The sequence below is a fragment of the Empidonax traillii genome, unplaced genomic scaffold (genome assembly GCF_003031625.1).
Source record: "Empidonax traillii isolate 1590-97213 ecotype Southwest subspecies unplaced genomic scaffold, ASM303162v1 scaffold345:size607713, whole genome shotgun sequence".
NCBI classification, from domain to species: Eukaryota; Metazoa; Chordata; class Aves; order Passeriformes; family Tyrannidae; genus Empidonax; species Empidonax traillii.
In genome coordinates, this window is record NW_020955538.1 from 182,086 (window position 1) to 201,032 (window position 18,947).

Below are 18,947 nucleotides of genomic sequence, written 5' to 3' on the forward strand. Positions count from 1 at the left end.
GTCTGATCAGGTTAGTGCTGTCCATGCCACATCAGCAGGGCAAGGCACTAGCATCTGTGGAGTTTTTGCACCTTTTTTGTTTGTGTGGTTTGTGTTTTTTCTTTTTTTTTTTTTTTGGTTGGTTGTTGCTTTTTTTATTCCTTTTTTCTTTTTTTCTTTTGTAACCTGAAGTGATATTGTGTGGATGTCTGGAGCTTGTTTACTTTAAAAGAATAAAACAAAGAAGAGTCCCAAGCCCACAGAACAATCTCCTTGTGATGGAAGGTGCAAGTCCCCCATTCACATTTCAGCTGGACTCCACATCCCTTCAAGAAAGGAAGAGAGATTTCGCAGGAAGAAGCGGAGCATCCCTTCTTCCTGCTGGCATCAGTCTGCTGTGCTGTGGAACATGTTACCTTGGTCACAAGAGAATACGTGAACCTTTGTAGGACATCATCACATGAATATAATCCAAGATAATCTTGCATTGATAGCTCCTGCCGCCAAACCGCAGCAGGTTTTTCTTTCAGTCATTTCAAACAAAACAGAACAAAACAAAACAAAAAACCCACAACAATCTAGGATTACAAAGACATAGTATAAATAATGTAAATTAGAATATAATTTTTTAAGCCTTTGAATCTCCGTCCAGAGATGGCTCTCGACTCATTGGCTGTCTAGCTTCCACAGCAGCCCTGGTTTTGAATGAATAGTTGTATATATATATATATATATATTTATCTCATACAATATAAAAATATAAATGCAAAAATTTCCCCCTGCCTTCTCTATTTTGCTATTTTATAGTCTGCACATGACATCATGTTATAATATATGTATAATAGACTGATACTATGGTTACCATAAACGGAGCTGAAAGCCCAGTATTACTCTACAGCCCAAAGGTAGGGAGAACTGAGAAAGGGGCATCACAGTTTAGTGGAGGCATTTGTTTCTAAGTTAGAATAAAAACCCAAAATCAAGCCCTCAGCCCTTCCCTCCTGCCAGTAATCTCTTGAGTAAAAAAAGCTTCCATTCAACTGAAGAGAACTGGGTGGAGCTGGGGAGCCGAGGGCAACATAAACACACGGGATGCTCTGTCAGAAATCAGAAATCTGAGGGTTGCCAACAAAAGGCTCAAATGGCTCAAAAACTGGACTGAACAATAAAAGGAGAGGCAGAGATTAAAACTGAGGGGAAAACAAACAAACAGACAACCCCAAAACAAAACTCCAAACCCAACAAACCAACAACATACATACAAAGGAAACCACCGTGAGGATGAGGCTGACAAAGACCCGTTGTGTAGCTTATAGATTGTTAGGTTTGAACATGTAGAGTATGGCCCCAGCACATGCTTCTGAAGAATGAAATGTTGCCACCTACATTGCAGCTGCCATGGTTGGAGACACCAGTAAATGTCTAAACATCGTCTCAATCTTTAAAATTCTGCTTAGCTTCTATCAGACGCACATCGTCTTAACTTTTAAATTTTCAGTGTGGGTTTTTCCTTAATATAGATTATATATATATATATTTTATATAATATATCAAAGTTTAGAGTATAGATTAAAAAATTATTCAACTGCTTTCTGATCTGAGGCATTCCTTCCTAAATATCAGGGTAAAACTCAGAGCCATGGTCCATGCTCTGCAACATCGGCTTCTGATCAAGAGATGACATCCTGCTCAGCATTTCTGCTGACAGCGCATAACTATTGCCGGACTTCTCCTCAAACCAACTATCTAGTGCCCTTTTGCAATCAAAGTTGGCAATGGGCGGCCCGTTAACAGCAATCGTCAACAGATCACTGAGCTGCTCCAGCGTGAGCCGAGAGCGGTTGTTCTTGCGCACTCTCTGCAGGGCAGTGCGCCCCTTCTCACAGCAGGCCGAAGAGGTGGGAAGGACTTTGAGGATCTGAACTATTTTATTTAGGAGGGGAAATCTCTGTTTGTATTTACAAATGTGACTGAGCAAGTCTTTAAAACCATTTTTGGTATAATAATCCACCTTGAGTTCTCGCCACTCCATCAGCAGACTCCCTCGGGTGTCCATCCCCTCTCTGCAAACCTCTCTGGAAAATGATGGGACTGTCTCCAGGTGTTCAAATATTTGTACCATATCCTCCTTCCCATAGCTCATGAGCTCATCAGTGCTTCTGGGCCAAGCTGCAAGGTCAAATACCTGACAGGCCTTCACAAATGTCCGGCTGCGGGAATCAAACCTTTGGGCTAAGATCACCTGGGTCTTCTGGCAGATCTTTTCTCTGATTGACTGGAATTTGGCTTCAGCCACCCGTAGGTTTTTCACAGCAATGCCATTAAAGCTTTCACGGAAGTTTTCCTCAAACTCCTGCAAGTACTCCCCAGGTGAGTCTGCTAGCCGGCTGATCTCCTGGATGGCCTCCTCTATTTTATCATCCACCTGTGACACAAGAAGGTACTCCCCTTGGAAGACGTAGGCAAGGCGTGAAAGCACAGCAATCACATCCAGCAGGAAGTAGATGAGTTTAATTGACTGGTAGTCCATCAGGAACTGCAGGAGGGCCAAAGCAATGGCAGAAGCATCTGCCCTTTGGGTCTGGCCACTGACATCTTTGAGATGGGCCACAACCTCAAGGTAATCCTTGATTAGAGCATTGAGCACATTCTGCTCCCCAATGATCCACTTCACTGCTCGAATGTCCCCCAAGAACTCGGTTTCCTCACACAGCGTGGCAGCAGTGACTCTCAACTCGCACATGAGGCGGGGAGAATAACGGTAGAAACTGAGCAGCTGCTTCAAATTATTTTCTAGCTCCTCCAAACACGGTAGTTCCTTCCCACTGATGGCATCCAAAATTTCCAAGTGCGGTCTATGCACCATAAAGGGCAGGCAGAGAAGCCAGGGCAAGGTCTTTCTGATTGTCATGAACAAGTTGGCTCTCAGGCTGGCAGTAACGTTAGCACCATCAACTCCCAAGCCAACAGTTGGCTTCTCATCCTGCAATCGTATTCCCAGGCTGGAAAAAGCCCGGTCTAATGCTTGGAGGTAACTGTCTGTTGTAGAAAAGCCCAGCTCCTGAAGGGACAGGAATTCAGTTGCCGGAGGCCCATCGCTGCTTGTGTACTGCACGTAGACTGCAACTGTGTCTGCAAGCAGGTCATCGCTCTGCCCATCCAGAATGATGCTGAGGAAGGGAGACTGACGGATGCGTTCAACCAGGTCCTCTCGAAGAGCCCGGGCGATATGGTGAATTAAGATTTGGCAGTCTCCTTCATTCATGTACTGATCCACCACCTTGAGTTCGCACTTTCTCAGTAGTTCCGCCAGAGGCCGAAAGTCATAGTAGGGCCTGCCCTCTAGGGCCAAGTGGTAGGCTGTGTTGAAGAGCAGGGTCATATTTCGGCACATCTCTTCTGTCTTCTCTGGGTGCATCCTGAGCTTGTAAAGCTGCAGACACTTCTTGTGGAGGTTGCTCTGGCTGTGAAGCTTTATTGTGTGTATCTTGAACTGCTTTGAGCCAATGATGAAGGCTGAAGTCCGAGAGGACTGCACTGTGTACTGCCTGCAGACATGGCACCACATTTCATTCAATGTTGGGGAGTACCGCAGAAACCAAAACTTTTTAAGCCACTCTTGCTTGAACCGCCGTATCCTCCGTCCCGTCGCAGAGGACATCTTGGAAGGCTCGTCTGTAGCAGCAATCATGTCATTGGAAACTGATTCATCAGCAGAATCCACCTCTTGGTCATCATCCTCCATGATGGTGGGAACTGAGATGATGCTTTCTGAAGCTGTAACAAAAAAAAAATAAAAAAAAAAAAAGAAAAGGGAAAAAAATACGGTATTTACAAAGTTGCTGAGCTAGAGAAGCATTCTACTGGTGACAGTAGAGCATTGCCCAATGAGCTGGACACAACCTCCCCTCTCCTGCCCACAACACATTATGGATAGAATTTGAATCACGGCTTAGAAAGGAAAAGAAATCAATATTTCTGCATATGAACTTTGTCTCCAACATGCCACAATGAACAGCAAGAAAGGACACTACATCCTGGTCACTTGAACAATACATTGTTTGACCCAAATGTTCCCTTTACTGAAGGCTCCTGGCTGCTTGACAGCATGTTCCTGGAAGAAAGGAAATGTTTCTTCAGAAAGGGACACATGCTTGTGTCAAGGCAGTGGAGGAAACAGAGAGGGATTTCCAACAGGGGACACAGTAGGACATCATTTCATACACAAAGAGAGCACATTTCAGTGTTACCACAGAGTCATTCAGATTTTCTTGGTAGTATGTGAGGTATTATGGAGGGACTTCCACTGAAAGAGAATGCATCAAAAATACAGAAAACAAACTGTCTGCAATGGAATGTCTTTTTTATTGGCAGTGTATTATCGATTACAATGGCAACAAATAGAGCAAGCTGTCATACAGAGTCTTTCCCAGACAGTGTTTTCCACTGTACCCACAGCGTCAGCTCCTGGCCCACCCAGTCACAAAACCTGACAATGAACCTTCCATGGAACCACAGGTTCACCTGAATACTCAGAACAAAATGCTTTAGATGGGTACACAGCACACAGGCATCTGACTACTCTCCTTAGGCAGGGTTTGGAGAAGGCTCTAACTCGGCAGGGCTTACCTGTGGGGTCTGAGAACTCTTGGAGCTCGGGTACCTGGGGCGGTAACACGGGTGGCTCAGGTAACTTCCCAGATCTCAGCATGTCTAACTCAGCCTGCAGCTCCCGGATTTTCCTCTTCAGCCGGATGCAGTTGGGGCAGAAGGATGTGGTGGGGATTTCATGGGAATTGCCCTGTGCAGAGGCCAGTGACAACTCGGTTGGGCTGTCTGCTTTGAGTGACAGGGGCTCATCTTCCTCATCTTCAAGGATGCCCATCTCCTTGGCTGAGATGAAAGAGGAACTGTGGGGGACCTTCCATTCCCCCTCGCTCTGGTTTCTGCTGAGGCTCAGGGAGCCGTGCTGCATGGCACTGCCACACTGCTCAAAGATGTCTTCAGCCTGGTATTTAGATGCTTTTCTGATGGAAAGTGGTGTACTTGTTGCTAACTGGTTCTCATCAAACTTGGTAGACTCCAAAGAAGCCTCCAGAACGTCTTTGAAGATGAGGTCAATCTTTTTTTTCTTTGTTTGGGGGTGGGATTCCCCCTCGTCACAGCTGCGCTTGTAGGGGCTCTTCCCTTGCTTTAAGGCGGTGAAGTGCAGTGGCCCCCTTACATCCTCTTGATTTTCTACATTCTTTTCTGACTTTTCACTCTGTAACTTTTTTTCTCCTAGAAAGGAAAATGGGGTGCGGGGATTATCACTGGGAACCGAGCAACATCCCTCAATCTAAAACTCAAACAAAAAAGAACAAAAAGGCAGACTGGATCTCTGCAGGTCTGCATGTTGTGTTACAAGCCAGGGAACCGACACAACTCAGTGGAAACTGAGGCTTGCAAGAGGAGAATCCCTGCTAATGGGCATGTCTGAAAAAACAGAGACAGTCCTGGGTAGCCACAGCAGAGTAGAACCCACACACTTTAAAGAGAAGAGAAACTACAGGCAGCTTGTATAACCTAAAGGTATATACCCAACCTGCGCTGGAAGAGGACTATGAGGTGAATAACTGATCATAGTGGAACCTAATACCCAGAGCCTAAGTGCCATTTTGGCTGGCTGGAAGTCCTGTGCCTGTTTTGACTTGGTAAAAGGTATCAAGTGTACAGCAGTGCAGTGAGACATTTACACCATTTCATGACAACCCCAGCGTCTGTGCATACCATGGCACAAAGTTTGCCAGCCCCTTTACTCTCATTCAGTTTGGAGGCTGCTCCAGAAATGCAAAGGTAAAGGACTAAAAATAACTTGCGCTCTTAAAACCTAAGGTACTCATTGTCAACAGATCTACAACGGGTGAATGCCCGCCAAGGATGGGACATGTAGTTTGTCCCGGTGGATTCTGAGAGCATGGCCATTCAGTAATAGGGGAAAAAAAAAAAAAAAGGCAACCTCATACAAATTATTAACTGCTTAAAATAAAGGGAATAGCCAGATTTCCTTACCTGAAAATTCAAAAGACGATAGGATTGGCTCAATTTCCATCATTCTTCTATCTTGTAAATAACTTCAAGCATTGAAGGCTTCCCAAACAAGACGCTGCTTTATGGTGATTTTTGGTTTTGTTTGCTTTTAAAGTGTATTCATGCTTTCATAAGAGTTATGGAGCAAAAGCTACCATTCCCTCTCTAAGGAGAGCAATGCTAAGAATGCAGAAAAGATGCAAGACTTGAAACAGTTAGAGTAAGGCACTGTAAAAAGGGCTAGCCTGAATGGATGGGATTTTGGACTGGGTTTGGATGCTGGCTGGGAATCCCAGCCCCTTCTTTAGTGAATCCATAACAACAGATCTCATTTTCAACACATTGACGAGAATTTCTATGGATAAAGCTTTGAGCCTCTGTCTTAGTATTTTCCCTGTTACAGACTATAACAACTATTGTCAGAGGTAGGGATTTAGAGAATGAATTCTTCTTTCTTGGTGATTTTTCCCCAACCAGTCGAGTGCTTCAGCCCTACAGAAAAGCTAAAAATCACAAGACAATCCCTCATATTATTGGTCTCAGCTCTAACGATGAGGCGGGTCAGAAACTATCAACAGAAACAAAACCCAGGACCATGTCATTTTTCTGTGAGTTAATGAAGTGTGCCACTTCACTTCATTTGACAGGCTCATCTGCAGGGGATTTGAAATATTTTAAACAGAAGGTGACTCAACAAATTTTTGTGCTGCTTCCTGACCACCTCCCAGTGCTCTCCCAGATGAGGGCTCTGATGTCTCACAAGTCTAGAAACGGCCCAAGTGATGCCCCATTTTAACATCTCTGCGCCCCTTTTGTGAACACAGGCTGAGCTCAGCTTGCAGCAGGACGAGCTCAGCAAGACAATTCTGGAATGGTCTTCGCAGCCACCTGAGCATGTGTTAGGCTATGGCAGGTTCTGACAAGTCCAGAGGCAGATCTTCACTGCACGTGTAGCACAGAGCAGGCTGTGAGTTACCATTTCAGCTCACACAAACCACCACACCATGACAAACCACGACTAAAGGCATGTCTGTATGGCAGGGCAATAGCTCATAGCCTTGGTGCCCCTCTACAGCAGCTGCTCCAAGGGCACAGACTGTTTTGCTGTACTTTCAGAAAGTACTAAGCCATTTCGATGACTAATGTGTGCATATTATTGCAGTAAAATCACTGAAGCTGTACCTAATCACTCAGCAACGTTCAATAATATAAAAAAAACAAATTCATAAAAATGTTCATTCAGAAGTGGGAACTGCCCAAATACAGTCACCAAGATGTAACACTGCAAGTGCATAATAACCCTAAAGTGATAGAGATAACCAGCTTTTTCAGGACATCTTGTCCACCCTACGACTGAAGAGGAGACACCTTTTACCAAGTCAAGGCAGCAACAGCAGCTGTGTAATAGCATACACGGGAATCTTAATTACAAAGTTATATTTAGTGTGGCTGCCCCTCTGAGGTCCTGCCATTCTGCATCTAGCCTAGAAAGAAATGCTCCTAATTAACTTCAGGTATCAGCATTGTATAGATGAACAGATGCATTAAGAATTTCTGCTTTCCTCTAAAGCTTCCTGTATTGCTGACAATATATGGGCCCAAAGGACTGCTGGGTTTGTTCCAACACTGCTACTCTTTAGATAAGATAGCAATTTCTATCCAAGGAAGAATTAGTCTGATAATTACAAAGCCTCCTGTATGTTGTACATACACTCTAAGGTTGTGAGACTAAGGAGTCTCTAGCTGATGTCGCGCTGATCCCAAATTATCTTTCTGAAGAAAGAGGAGATAAATTAAACGAGGAAAATGGACATACAAACACACCAAGGAAATATCTGTCATAGGCACATGAAACCAACTGGAGCTCCCTCAAACAGGCTGCTCACAGGAGCCAGAGGGAGCAGCATGTTTAGAGGAAAAACCTAATGTTGTCTGTAGGATCACCAGCTTGGCAATCTTCAGGCCAGAAAGTCTTGTGACAGGGGTGCTCTGTGACCTCTGGGTGTTGCATCAGGCCTTTGTAGCACACACGTGACATGACACAACACAACACATGACATGACACACCACAGCACAAATCTTTCTTTCATGATCTCCATGACAGTGCTTATCTTATTCCTCTTGTACACCCATCCATCCGTGCCAGACAGAGCTGGGGGGCTCTCATCCAGAGATGCTCTGCTTCTAGAAATGCAACTTTCCTCACACAGCCTGTGCATCACCTACTTCACCCACCACACTTGGCCCAACAAGTGGGGCAGCCCAAGGGGATCAAGAGAGAGGATGGAAATGGAAGGGACTCACCACTTGTGAAATTTCTGTTGATAGTCTCCTGGGACATACTGTGCAACCGCTTCATGTAATCCTCACTGTACCACACCCGCAGCTTCTCTCCAGGATGGATGTCACGGCAGGCACGGAAGTAAATCCTCTCGCTGTGCTGAAAGGCCATCAGGTTCTGCTCCCTCTCCTCCCGGGAGATGATGACGTACCTGAGGGCAAGGTGACAAGGCAGGTGTGAAGCACAAACTTCTCTCCTGTGCCCCACCTTGTATCAGAACGACAACTATGAAGAAGCCAGAATGACCTTCAGAGAGAGCCATCAACACAGCCAGACTGGAAAGCATGGAGTTATAAGCAATGGTGTGCAAGTTTCCAGAGATACAGAACAATGAGCATGGACACCGAGGGAGCACTAAACCAGGGGGTCAGTTTCTTGATGGGGAAGGGATGACAACAGTGGACATCCAGCCTGAAGGGGTATCTGCCAGTAAGGGTGACATAGACTCTCCTGGGCAGAAATATTTTTGTCTAGTGATGGAAACAAGGACTTTGTGACTCCCCACCATCACTTTACATTCCAGGGCTTCCTTCCCTGTTCTCAGGAACATTTGGAATATGGCAGGGTGTGGGCTTTCGGGTTGCTACAGCAGGGTTCATCTGCCTATTTCCCCAAAACACTGCCTTCCTTTTTAGTAGTTAACAGATTTCCCTGCTTCTCTCCTCTCAGATAAGCAGAATTGAGATTCTAAGGACAGAAACATGGATACCTAATGTGCACGGGGGCATGAGCTGCTAGTCCAAGGATGTGCCAGTACTGGAAGTGTTAAGAGTTCAGCACGGTATAACATAAAAGTACAAAGAGCTCTGCAAGTGGAAACCCCAGCACCATGGTGTGGGGATCTCCTGGCAATGCTGACAGAAAGATCACTTTCTGGGCATGGGATTTATTTTCCTGATTTAAAACAGCTAATTTTCAGCTCAGCGAACTGTATTTATTCCCACTCTAAGCAACATGCTAAGACAGAGATCTATCACTAGGGTCATATTATTTTCTCTCACACTATTCATGTTCCTACTAGAGGACGTGAAAAAGGCTTGGTAATACTGGCTCCAGCTGCCACCAGCATAAGCTTGCACCACCTACCCAGGACCATGAGGAAGACCCATAGAGGCATGTACAGACCCCAAAGCGGACCTGAACAGTTCACAGATAAAGCTTATTCTTTTCTTATGCCATTCGCCTCTGTTATTCAGCACTTCCTGATGCAGCAACATTAATGAAGGCAAGTGGCATATGGCTCCTCTGACATCTGCTGCTACTAGTCCTTGCTCAAGTTCCCGTATATATATATTTCTTTGGTTTAAGAAATCTGCCAAAGTTTCTGTGCATATTCTTCCCTTCTCCAGCCATGTGAATGCACAAATTAAGACACAAGATCACACTAACCCACATACATAAGGTCACAGACATGGTGAAACTTCCCACAAAACACATAAAACAAGTCTGCAGTGTCTCAGACTGCCCGAGACTCCAGCAATTCTGGTTTCAATGTTAAGCAACTGTGCATGTGCCTGGAAGCAGTTGTATTTTTCCTAATGTGTGCTACCCAGGATTCTCCTCTATCTTCAGTAATTTTTTTTAAACAGCAGACTCTGGCACTGCCAAAATTGGCTCTTATTAACCCTTCTTTTACTTTTGGTCACAAAACAAAAGAACTTTTAAGCTACCAGTTTTTGTATTTGAAAAGGAAGAGAGACCTGGATCAGCACAGTGGAAGGAGACCCTGCAATGGCACACTGCTGCCAGGCTGTTGCTTCTGGGTGTTAGTGATCCTCATCAAACGGTGGATCAGGCATTCAGACAGCCATGAGATACATAGCCCTTGAAATATACCAGTGTGCTGTGATCAGTCTGATGCTCTGCAGAACAGGAGATCCTAGAGGATGCTCTCCCCAGTCCAAGCAAATTGTCAGGATGCTTCCTAGCATCTCACTGTCCACAACAGAACAGTGACAAGATCAAGGTGCCCTTGCAAAGGACCCTGGCTATCTGCAAATATTTACCAACCCCAAGTCACTCAGAGATCCTTAACACAACATACAGGGCTCACACCCCCACAGCCACTGGCACTGAGGAATTCATGGAGCAGTGCCAGGATGGTCCAGTGCAGTCACAGAAAATTACATTTGACAGTGAGATTTAGAAAATTCCTTAAAATACAACTTTAAACAGGCAGGGGAGAGTCTGGTTAACTACTGCCACCAGGGCTCACTTTTATTATTAAGTATTTTGTTAAGCATGAGCATCCTTTTCCTATTCATCGTTCTCCTTCTGCCTCTGCAGGCCTTCAAGTGTCCTTCAGCTCTGCTGCCTGTGTCCAGTAGCTCTGGTCACTTCCTGGAGCAGTGGGGAGCTGGAAGGAGAGCGCAGGCTGCAGGGTCTGAGCTGCAGCACTGCTGCAACCCTGCAGCACGCTGCCTGGCCACTCAGTCCCATCCAGCCTCCTGCAGCTACCAACCCTGCCAATTTCAGCAAGAGCCCTTAACAGAGGGCCCACAACAGAGTTGTGGAATAATCCAGTCACAAACACGTTTCCCCACAGCTGCTCTCAGCTAGTAGGTGGTTTACTCTCCTGGAGAGGAAGCTTTCCACCTGTGATACTTCCCTGAGGTAAGGTAAATGCCACGAGATCATCCACACAAATGAACCAGTGCTGCCCAGGCCCAGGCTCCAGTGTCCCCAGAAGCTCAAAAGACGCAGGTTACAAAGGACTGCATAAACCTCATATTGGTCTAAGACACCTAGTGCCGCTGCACACCACAGGTGCTTTCCAAGGATGGAGAAAGTCATTCCACAAAAGGGCAGCCTGCTTGGTGAACCAGGGACACAAACTGCCTGCAGAGGAGACTGCAGGATCTGCCTTCTCTGACACACGTCCCATGGCCAAAGTGCTCACACCCTGAACAACCCAACCCTTCCTGTGAAGGCTGGAAAGTGCCCAGTTCCCCTCCCAGTGCCAAATACTCAGTCTGGACTGAGGCAAGGAGGCTACCTTGGTTTGGATGCCCAGGACAGGCACGGTTAGGCTGACCCAAGCAATGCACACAGATGGGCACAGCCCTGCTTGCACAGCAGGTTTCCCAAGGGGCCATGATCCCCAGAGGAGAAGTGAAGTCATACTGCTCCCAGGACAGATCCAGCCACCCTCAGCTGCACCCAGTCCTACAAAGATGCATTGCCATCAGCCACAAACAGGTAATTTCATGTCCTGCCCAGTCTCTGGGACAGGTCAGGCTCATGAATACCACAAATCCTGCCCAGGCTACTCAGGATCAGTCCTCGTACCCATGGAGACCAGTTATGACCCAGCTGCAGCTACTGGGACTTCAATCAACCCCACTGCTGTCGGAGGCACAGCTCCTTGCTCTGCAGGACCACCTTTCTCATAGACTTTCTAGCTAGCAGCAAATAAACATAACTTTTTTCTAAGCCACAGCTCACTTAGGACACCAAATTGCCACATTTTGAAATGGCCAAATGAGCATGCCCAGAAAAACGTCAAGGTTATTTTTTGGCAGCTAGGATCATTCCTCCCAGGAGGTGAACAGACCCTCCACAATAGATAGCAAAGAGGAAGAGGACGTTTTCAGATGGATGAAGGCTCAGGTTTTTACAGTTCTCCCCTCTGCTATCCCCCTGGCCTTGCCTCATGCCTCCCTCCTACCCACTGCGTTGCTTACCTTCCATCTGGACTTGGGAGTGCTCTGATGTCACCCTGCCAGGCAGGGTAGAGCACTGCAGGGAGCAGGCCACTGGCCTTTTCAAAATCAACATAAGGCACAGAGCCAAGGCAGGAGATCCTGTGCAAGAGAGTTGCCACCAGCCCAGGCTGGTGCTCCAGGACACCATACCCACAGACCCTGCCTCAGCGCTCCGATGCTGAGTGTCTCCAGGAGACCCACATCTGTGACAGGCTTGTTACCAGCTCAGGCAAAAATTGTATGAGAGAAACAAATGACTCAACAGCAGCTGTGTTAAAAGTGTTATATATTTATTGCATTCTTAACAAAAATACTTTTAAAAAGAGAATTTTTTCAGCATGTACAAGACATGGAGATACTGGGGTTGAGCACAGCAGTTTGCTTTGACACAGGCACTTACTTCAACAGCCAGTTAACATGATGGGTGCAGGATGAAAGTATCCTTTGCGAGACAGTACAGAAAAGCCACTCCACTGAGGGGTCTACACAGGGCAGGAGATACATCCCCCGATCTGGACCAATCTATAACAGTCCACAGAGGAAACTGGGGGAGATATCATGCAGTTTATAGTAAAAGGTCCTTTCTCCTGACCAGTGCCCAGCCTTTGGGGGTTTACATTGGGGGCTGTGCATGCTTCACCAGGATTCTCTCTCTAAACATAATCTGTGCGGTCAAATGGATGGCAGCAATGATGCTAACTCCTTCCAGCGCTCAGCACCTGCAGGAGTCTCCTTCTCTGCAGACCCAAGGGTTCCTAGAAGAGATCCCTCTGGACAACATCAGAGGAGCTAATCTTACCAGTATACCCATGGGAGAACATCAGCAGAGACCAAATATTATAAAAATATAAAATACCACTTCTAATATATAGTAGCAGCATTACATTGACTCAGAAAGCCTTTAAAACATATCATCCTTTTTCAGTTCTCTCTGATTCATAAATTAGATCCACTTCTGCCAGATTTTCCAATCTCCCTTTCATCTGAAGAGAGACTGTGACTTTTGCAGAATACAAATATTACAATAGAAGTAAAAGGATATCCTCAGAGGAAGGTGAGCAAGTTACGCCCCAGTCTGGCACCAGCACTACAAGGAATGTCCTCTACATGAAATCAGTTGAGTCATTCCTCAGAAAGGGGGCTTTTCTCCTAGCCAGACCAGTGCTTCCCTGAGCAAGGGCCTTTTACTGCACCACTAAAAATAAATTACTTGAATTAAAATTACAGAACATCTAGAAAAAAAGGAAAAAAAAAAAAAGGAAAAGCAGGTTAGGTATGGCTGACAAACTGACACAGCAGAAATACAATGAACTTTTCAGAAGAGAAGCTAGTGCACTATACTTTCAAAGGACAGGTCAGACAGACTAAAAACGATCCCTGAAGATCACACAAAACAAGACATCTTTCTGCTTTACCATGCTGCCTATGTTCAATGTCCACTGAAGTTTCTGTAAATTTTTGGCCAAGTTTGTAGCCCAGACATGGCATGATGATGCTCATTCATATTAAATGGAAGAGCTTCCTGCAACCTGCCTCCAAAAATAACAGGACAGCCTGGAGAGTAGTGGTGTGCTGTGTGTGGTTAACACCTTGGCCCTTCTCCCTGTTGTTCATGATAAAGATCCAGATTTTTCCAGAAATGGAGGCAGCATGGTAGATGCAGATGTGCAAATCAAGGAGAAAGACATGTTATGAAAGAGCTACCACATACATTATCATCATTTGAGGAGACACTATTAAAGCCTAGTTCCAGAATCAGGGTTGTACATGGGAACCTCACACAGCACTAAAGCAATTCAAATGTTGTAACACAGTTCTTTCTTGCCTCTCTATGGGGAAAGAAAGCAGTACAAAACCAACACGCCCAAGACTTTAATCTATGTAGCTCTGAATTTAGACTGTAAACTCTTCACAATAGGAGAATACAGTACAGATCCCACCCTAAATAACACTAAGTGCAAAGTAACTGTACTGAAGCTGACAGAATTACAGTGAAACAAAACCAAACTGCTCTTAAGGTCAGAAGCAGGCCCTATATCTTTTGTTGTTTCTGTGCAGTCTTTCATGTTCTGAAGAGGTGAGGTGGTTCAAAACTGAAGACTACAACATGCAAGAAAATAATAAGATACAATTCTCTTTAAATGTTGCCATATTATGAAATGATTATATTTTAACTGCAACTGTGAAGGGTAGATAGGGGTTTCAGACCAGAGCAAACAAAATTTAAATTCTTTAATATACATGCATTTGGCACTGCAGGATCCAGGCCCGTGTCATCACAGCCCTTTCTCAGAAGTCTAAAACCTCTGTACTCAGACCTGTCCTCAACATCATGATTTCTTCCTTGCTCTGCAAAAGCTCTTTTACACCCCTCTCCCCAAAACTGTGTGTAAGTCATAGTAAGCCCTTGATTTCTCACTATTGCTGAATGCACAATAAAAGAATGAGCAATAAGAGTCTTCAGAAGCATAAGGCTGTATTTCTACACATATTGCCTATACTAATTTTCGGGAAAAAGATGGGAAAGCAATAGTAGGGTAAATTTGTTAGTCAATTGCAAAGGGAGCTCTGTAGCATGTTGTCTGTATAAATAACATTTCACAGGTATGGAAAGAGATCCAGATTCCTATTGCACCTCTTAGTTTATAGAGCATTTAAAGCATGGGGGAGTCAGTGAAAACTCCTAGTCTCTATGAATAGAAAGACGTCCTACATTCCAAGCTCTATAATATTTGAGATTCCTCTTTGCCATTGCAGAGGCACAGTCCTATTATTTAGCTGCCATAATTCATATAACTCTGTTAGCTAGCAGGGGGGTGGATGGGTTGGGTCAGCTGTTTACCTTCCCCACAGAATACTGATACACATAGAGAAGCCATGTGAGCATGCAGCAGCTCAGGAAGGGGTACCCTTCTTTACTTTATATGACAGAGATTAAAAATGTTTTCTTTTTCGTGACCTGGTAGTCCGTGCAGGCGTCGTCTGTTGTAGAGGGTTTTGGTTAGACTCTGCACTAGCCTCTGCGGGCTGTTTAGGGCAAGCTTCTTGCTGACAAGACCCCTGCATGACACTAGCATCTTGTCTCCTATGGAAAGCCTGGACCCCATTACGTATTTCTGTTAGTGTCTGGCACATCTGGCCAACCTGGCTGGTGAGGTCAGCCATCCTCTGACTGACAGCATGCATGCTGTCTGCCATGTCCCTATGAATGGCCACCAGCTCCTGACAGAACTGCCCAAACATGTCTGTTTGCTGAGCAAGGGAATGGAGAAGCTGGCGATCGAAGCTGGAGAGGGGTGGGCTCCTTGTGCGAGGATGCGCGGGTCTGCAGGACGAGGTGGTGCGTGGGGATGGACAGTGAAGTTCCTGCCTTTGGCTGCAAGCTTCCAAGTGCTCTGATGAGGAAGAAGTGCGGAGGAAGGAGGGCCCGGAAAGACGACTGACTCCTGCACCAGCCCTCTGCAACGGAGCGAAGTGGTGTTCCTGAGAAGTGCCTGGAGTCTCTTCATCGTCACCAGCTTAAATAGAAGACGAATGATGAATTATTAGTGTGAAATCCCTCACAACTCTGGCTTCTGTTTCAGGTTATTTCAAAGAACATGTAAAAAAGGGTTTTCCCCTCCCCTCAGTCTGCCATTTCAGACAAGCCTGTAGCTCAACATGCAAGTGCTGCAACGTTAGTATCCAGGTGACAAGCTTAGCCATAAGAAGCTTGAAGAGTGGACAAACCCAAGCTATTATGGTATTCTGTACACGCATCATTCATTACTAGAATACAAATCCATTTCAGACAGTAGCAATGACTCCCTTTCCCCAAAACAATAAGTAGCTAGCACACTCCAATATTTTGGAGGGACACAGACCCCTCATGCAAAAATTCTGATCCCGTGTCATTTCTTACAATCCCTGCACTGAGAAAAGCATAGGTGTAGTATTTGCTGCTCGCAAAGTGAGTACTGCAAAGCCACTGGGTAGCTTGATATCACTAAGACAATCAGGCAGTCAGGCATAGCAGCAACAGGACCCTATGTTAATCAGGCAAGTATACTTGATGCAAAATCAAAACCAAAGCAAAACACCAGGGGAAAGTTCTCATTAGGGCGATAAATATATAGTGATGCGCCAGTATACAGGTACAGGCATATCAAAAGTAAGAAGAGACAAGACTTCATTTGTTGCAACTGCCCACTCTCTCCTTGCACAGGCTGTTTTCCTTTTACCTCTAAAATAGTGCCACTGGCTTCCAAGACAGATGCAAAGAATGACCAATTCCCACTTTGTAAGTTCTTGAAGATTTTTGTCCCTGCTTTCCCACTAATAACACTACTACAAATCAGATCTAATGTGGTAGGACAGTGCCACTCAAGAGGTGTTAGTTGACTCACTTTCCAAGAAGTTATCCCCTTTCTCTCCTTTGTATGCCTAAAAGCTCACAGAACGAGAAGCTGCACCTCCATGAAGAAAACCTGTGTGTACACAGCTATGGAAAGAACCTACAAAAGTAGCTTGTGGTTTAGCTCTGGAAGGTGTCTGAGAATTGTGGTGGAAGAAGATAACTTCAAAAGCAGGGCCAGCAGTTCTTTTAACACCAGTGTAGAAGCAGCCGTTATCATCTACCTTTTTCACAGCATTTATGCTGATCCTTCAGACCACTACGGAGAAATCATAAGTGGTCCAGCCTCAGAGCAATGAACACCAGTGATCACTGAGACCCCCAACAGCCCTCTTGGAAGTGATTCATTAGTGACCGGCAGATGATCCTCACCTTGATAGCACTGCTGTTTTATCATGGTGAAGATCGCCTAATCTTTTACAAGCATTTTTTCCACAGACTGGAGGAAGTTGCACTTCAACTCCCTCACTTGTAGGATTAGGTCAGACTCATAATCCATCCTCTACCCTTAGAAGATAGTATGGAAAAGAACTAGATAAACAGATAAAGAAGATGATCTTAACTTGGAAACAACACATTTCAACACCTCACAACCACCAGAGCAGGCTGTCTTGAAACCAACCACAGCAGTAGGACCTGTTTTGACAGGCAACCCAGCATCTCCCACAACACACAACGCTTCTTATGGTGTCAAACTGAGGTATCCAAGCATAAGACAAAGAGGTGTTAAGGCAATGATACTTACAGCTTGTTGACGGGCTGTCAACCACGTCCAGATCCGCTCTCTGGAAGTCGTGCATCTGGTGGGATGAATGCAGTGTCGACTCGATGGCTCTCTCATGGGCGGTCAGGACGATGGCCGAGGGCCGCCCCATGCTGACGGGGCTGGAGAGGGACCTCTGCATGAATGCCAGTTTGTCCTTGGTCCTTCTCTTCATGTCGTCCCATCTGTGTTTAATGTCTTTTACAGATCTGGGGACCTGGCTGACTGATGTGATCTGCCTGGCTATGCCTTCCCAGATCTTGTCCCTGTCGGCATGGGATAGACGCATTGTCTCCCTCCCAAACAGCATGGCTTCATTTCGGGTCACCTCAGTGACCAAAATGTCCAGTTCTTCCTTGGAAAACTTAGGCTTCCTCTTTCGTTCAGCCATGTTCCTTGGGTTGAACATCCCACAAAGCATAATTGGGTAAAAGGAAATCAGCGCAAAGCAGCCCCCTGCATCCAACCACTTGGCCAGTGCAGCACTGGGGCAGAGGAGTTTGGTGGGATCCAGCTCCCCCCACCCGCAACAACCTCTCAGTTTTCCTCAATCGCACCAGCCGTTTTGTTTTTAAGAGGCAATTTTCAAGCTTAAGAAAGAAAACACCGAGCAACACTAGTGTGAAGGAGCCTTCTCAGCTTTAAAGGTAAAATGAAATTTTACACTTCATCTGATGCCCTGACTTACATATGAGAATTTCAGTTCAGCCTGTTATCACTTGCCACAGTTTGTACACAGAAAAAAGTGTGTGAACTCACAATCACTCGCAAGGTGAATTAGCTTCTAAGGTGACAGTGTTCAAAATTTTGAGGAAATTTAGAGGCCTGAAACATATCATATTGTTCTGCCTGGCACTACATGCAGTGGAAACTTTTACAACACCCTTCCTGTTACAACTTGTGGGATGTCATGCAGAGGTAGTATCAAATTGGATTTTTTTTAGAGTAGGGAGATTCTGACTAGACTCAGGCAATTTCTGCAACTCACTTTCCCTGAGGAAAGGTCTTTTTTTCAGCATCATGGTACTGCACATCCAGCATTTGTCTGCTTCACAGCAAGCTCTTGTTTCACCCAGAAATGGATGTTGTTTCCCATTGTTCTCAAAAGGAATGAGGCCACCCACTTGTTTTTCCTGGCTAGGCTTTCCATCACTGCCACTGACAGGAGTCTGCACCCAGTTTCTGATGCTTCAAACAAACAACTCATAGCCTCAGCCCACTGAGAAGAACAGGCAGCCATCCTGAGAACAAGTAGTTTTGTCCAAAGGGAGTGTGTGTTAACTTTTCCAGCCACAGTCAAAGGAAACTTTAAAAATAAACAAAACATTAATCCTAACTATGTTTTTTTATCAGGGAAAGAAAAGAAGGCAGCAGATCTATTTAATAGGGAAGGTGAAAACAGACTGTGTGAACATGCAGTTTTGCACATAAACAAGGTGTAATTAAGGACAGAGGAATAATCTGCAGCCTGGGCAATGGACATCTGTGTGTATGTATGCAGCACAGTACAGAGGAGATCAGAGGCCACATACAAGTAGTAAGATATCTTAAGGGTTAGGACACCCATCAACTGTATCTCTGAAGTGACACCACAGGCAGGAAAACCTATTAGTTTCTCAATGTGTTCAGTTTCTTTCTGCACATGGCCCCAAATTAAATTAAACCAAAGATGCTACTACTAGTAGACAGAACCTTTGA

The 18,947-nt window shown here is 45.3% G+C and overlaps 2 protein-coding genes and 1 long non-coding RNA gene across 5 annotated transcripts in view; 1 reads left to right on the forward strand and 2 right to left on the reverse strand.

Moving 5' to 3' along the window:
- Positions 1-12,864, forward strand: part of LOC114061639 — a 25,799-nt gene extending 12,935 nt beyond the window's left edge. Inside the window, exons 2-3 of the long non-coding RNA XR_003572167.1 lie at positions 7,768-7,783; positions 12,853-12,864. This is a non-coding gene — a long non-coding RNA (uncharacterized LOC114061639). The remainder of the gene's footprint in view (positions 1-7,767; positions 7,784-12,852) is intronic.
- PRDM11 (PR/SET domain 11) overlaps positions 155-18,947 on the reverse strand; it is a 44,097-nt gene continuing 25,304 nt past the window's right edge. For 2 of the 3 annotated variants that reach the window (XM_027892306.1, XM_027892305.1), the window contains exons 6-8: positions 8,353-8,540; positions 4,609-5,259; positions 155-3,756 (exon numbers count right to left, since the gene is read on the reverse strand). In XM_027892306.1, the coding sequence (XP_027748107.1) occupies positions 1,592-3,756; positions 4,609-5,259; positions 8,353-8,540 (3,004 nt within the window). In that variant the 3' untranslated portion in view covers positions 155-1,591. The remainder of the gene's footprint in view (positions 3,757-4,608; positions 5,260-8,352; positions 8,541-18,947) is intronic. The other variant, XM_027892307.1, reaches the window with a different exon arrangement.
- Positions 12,711-17,817, reverse strand: LOC114061638 (myb-related transcription factor, partner of profilin-like). The gene is made up of 2 exons (XM_027892308.1): positions 17,232-17,817; positions 12,711-15,611 (listed from the first exon to the last, which is right to left on the reverse strand). Exons 1-2 carry the CDS (start codon positions 17,668-17,670, stop codon positions 15,028-15,030), a joined length of 1,023 nt encoding a protein of 340 aa, XP_027748109.1. The 5' UTR covers positions 17,671-17,817; the 3' UTR covers positions 12,711-15,027.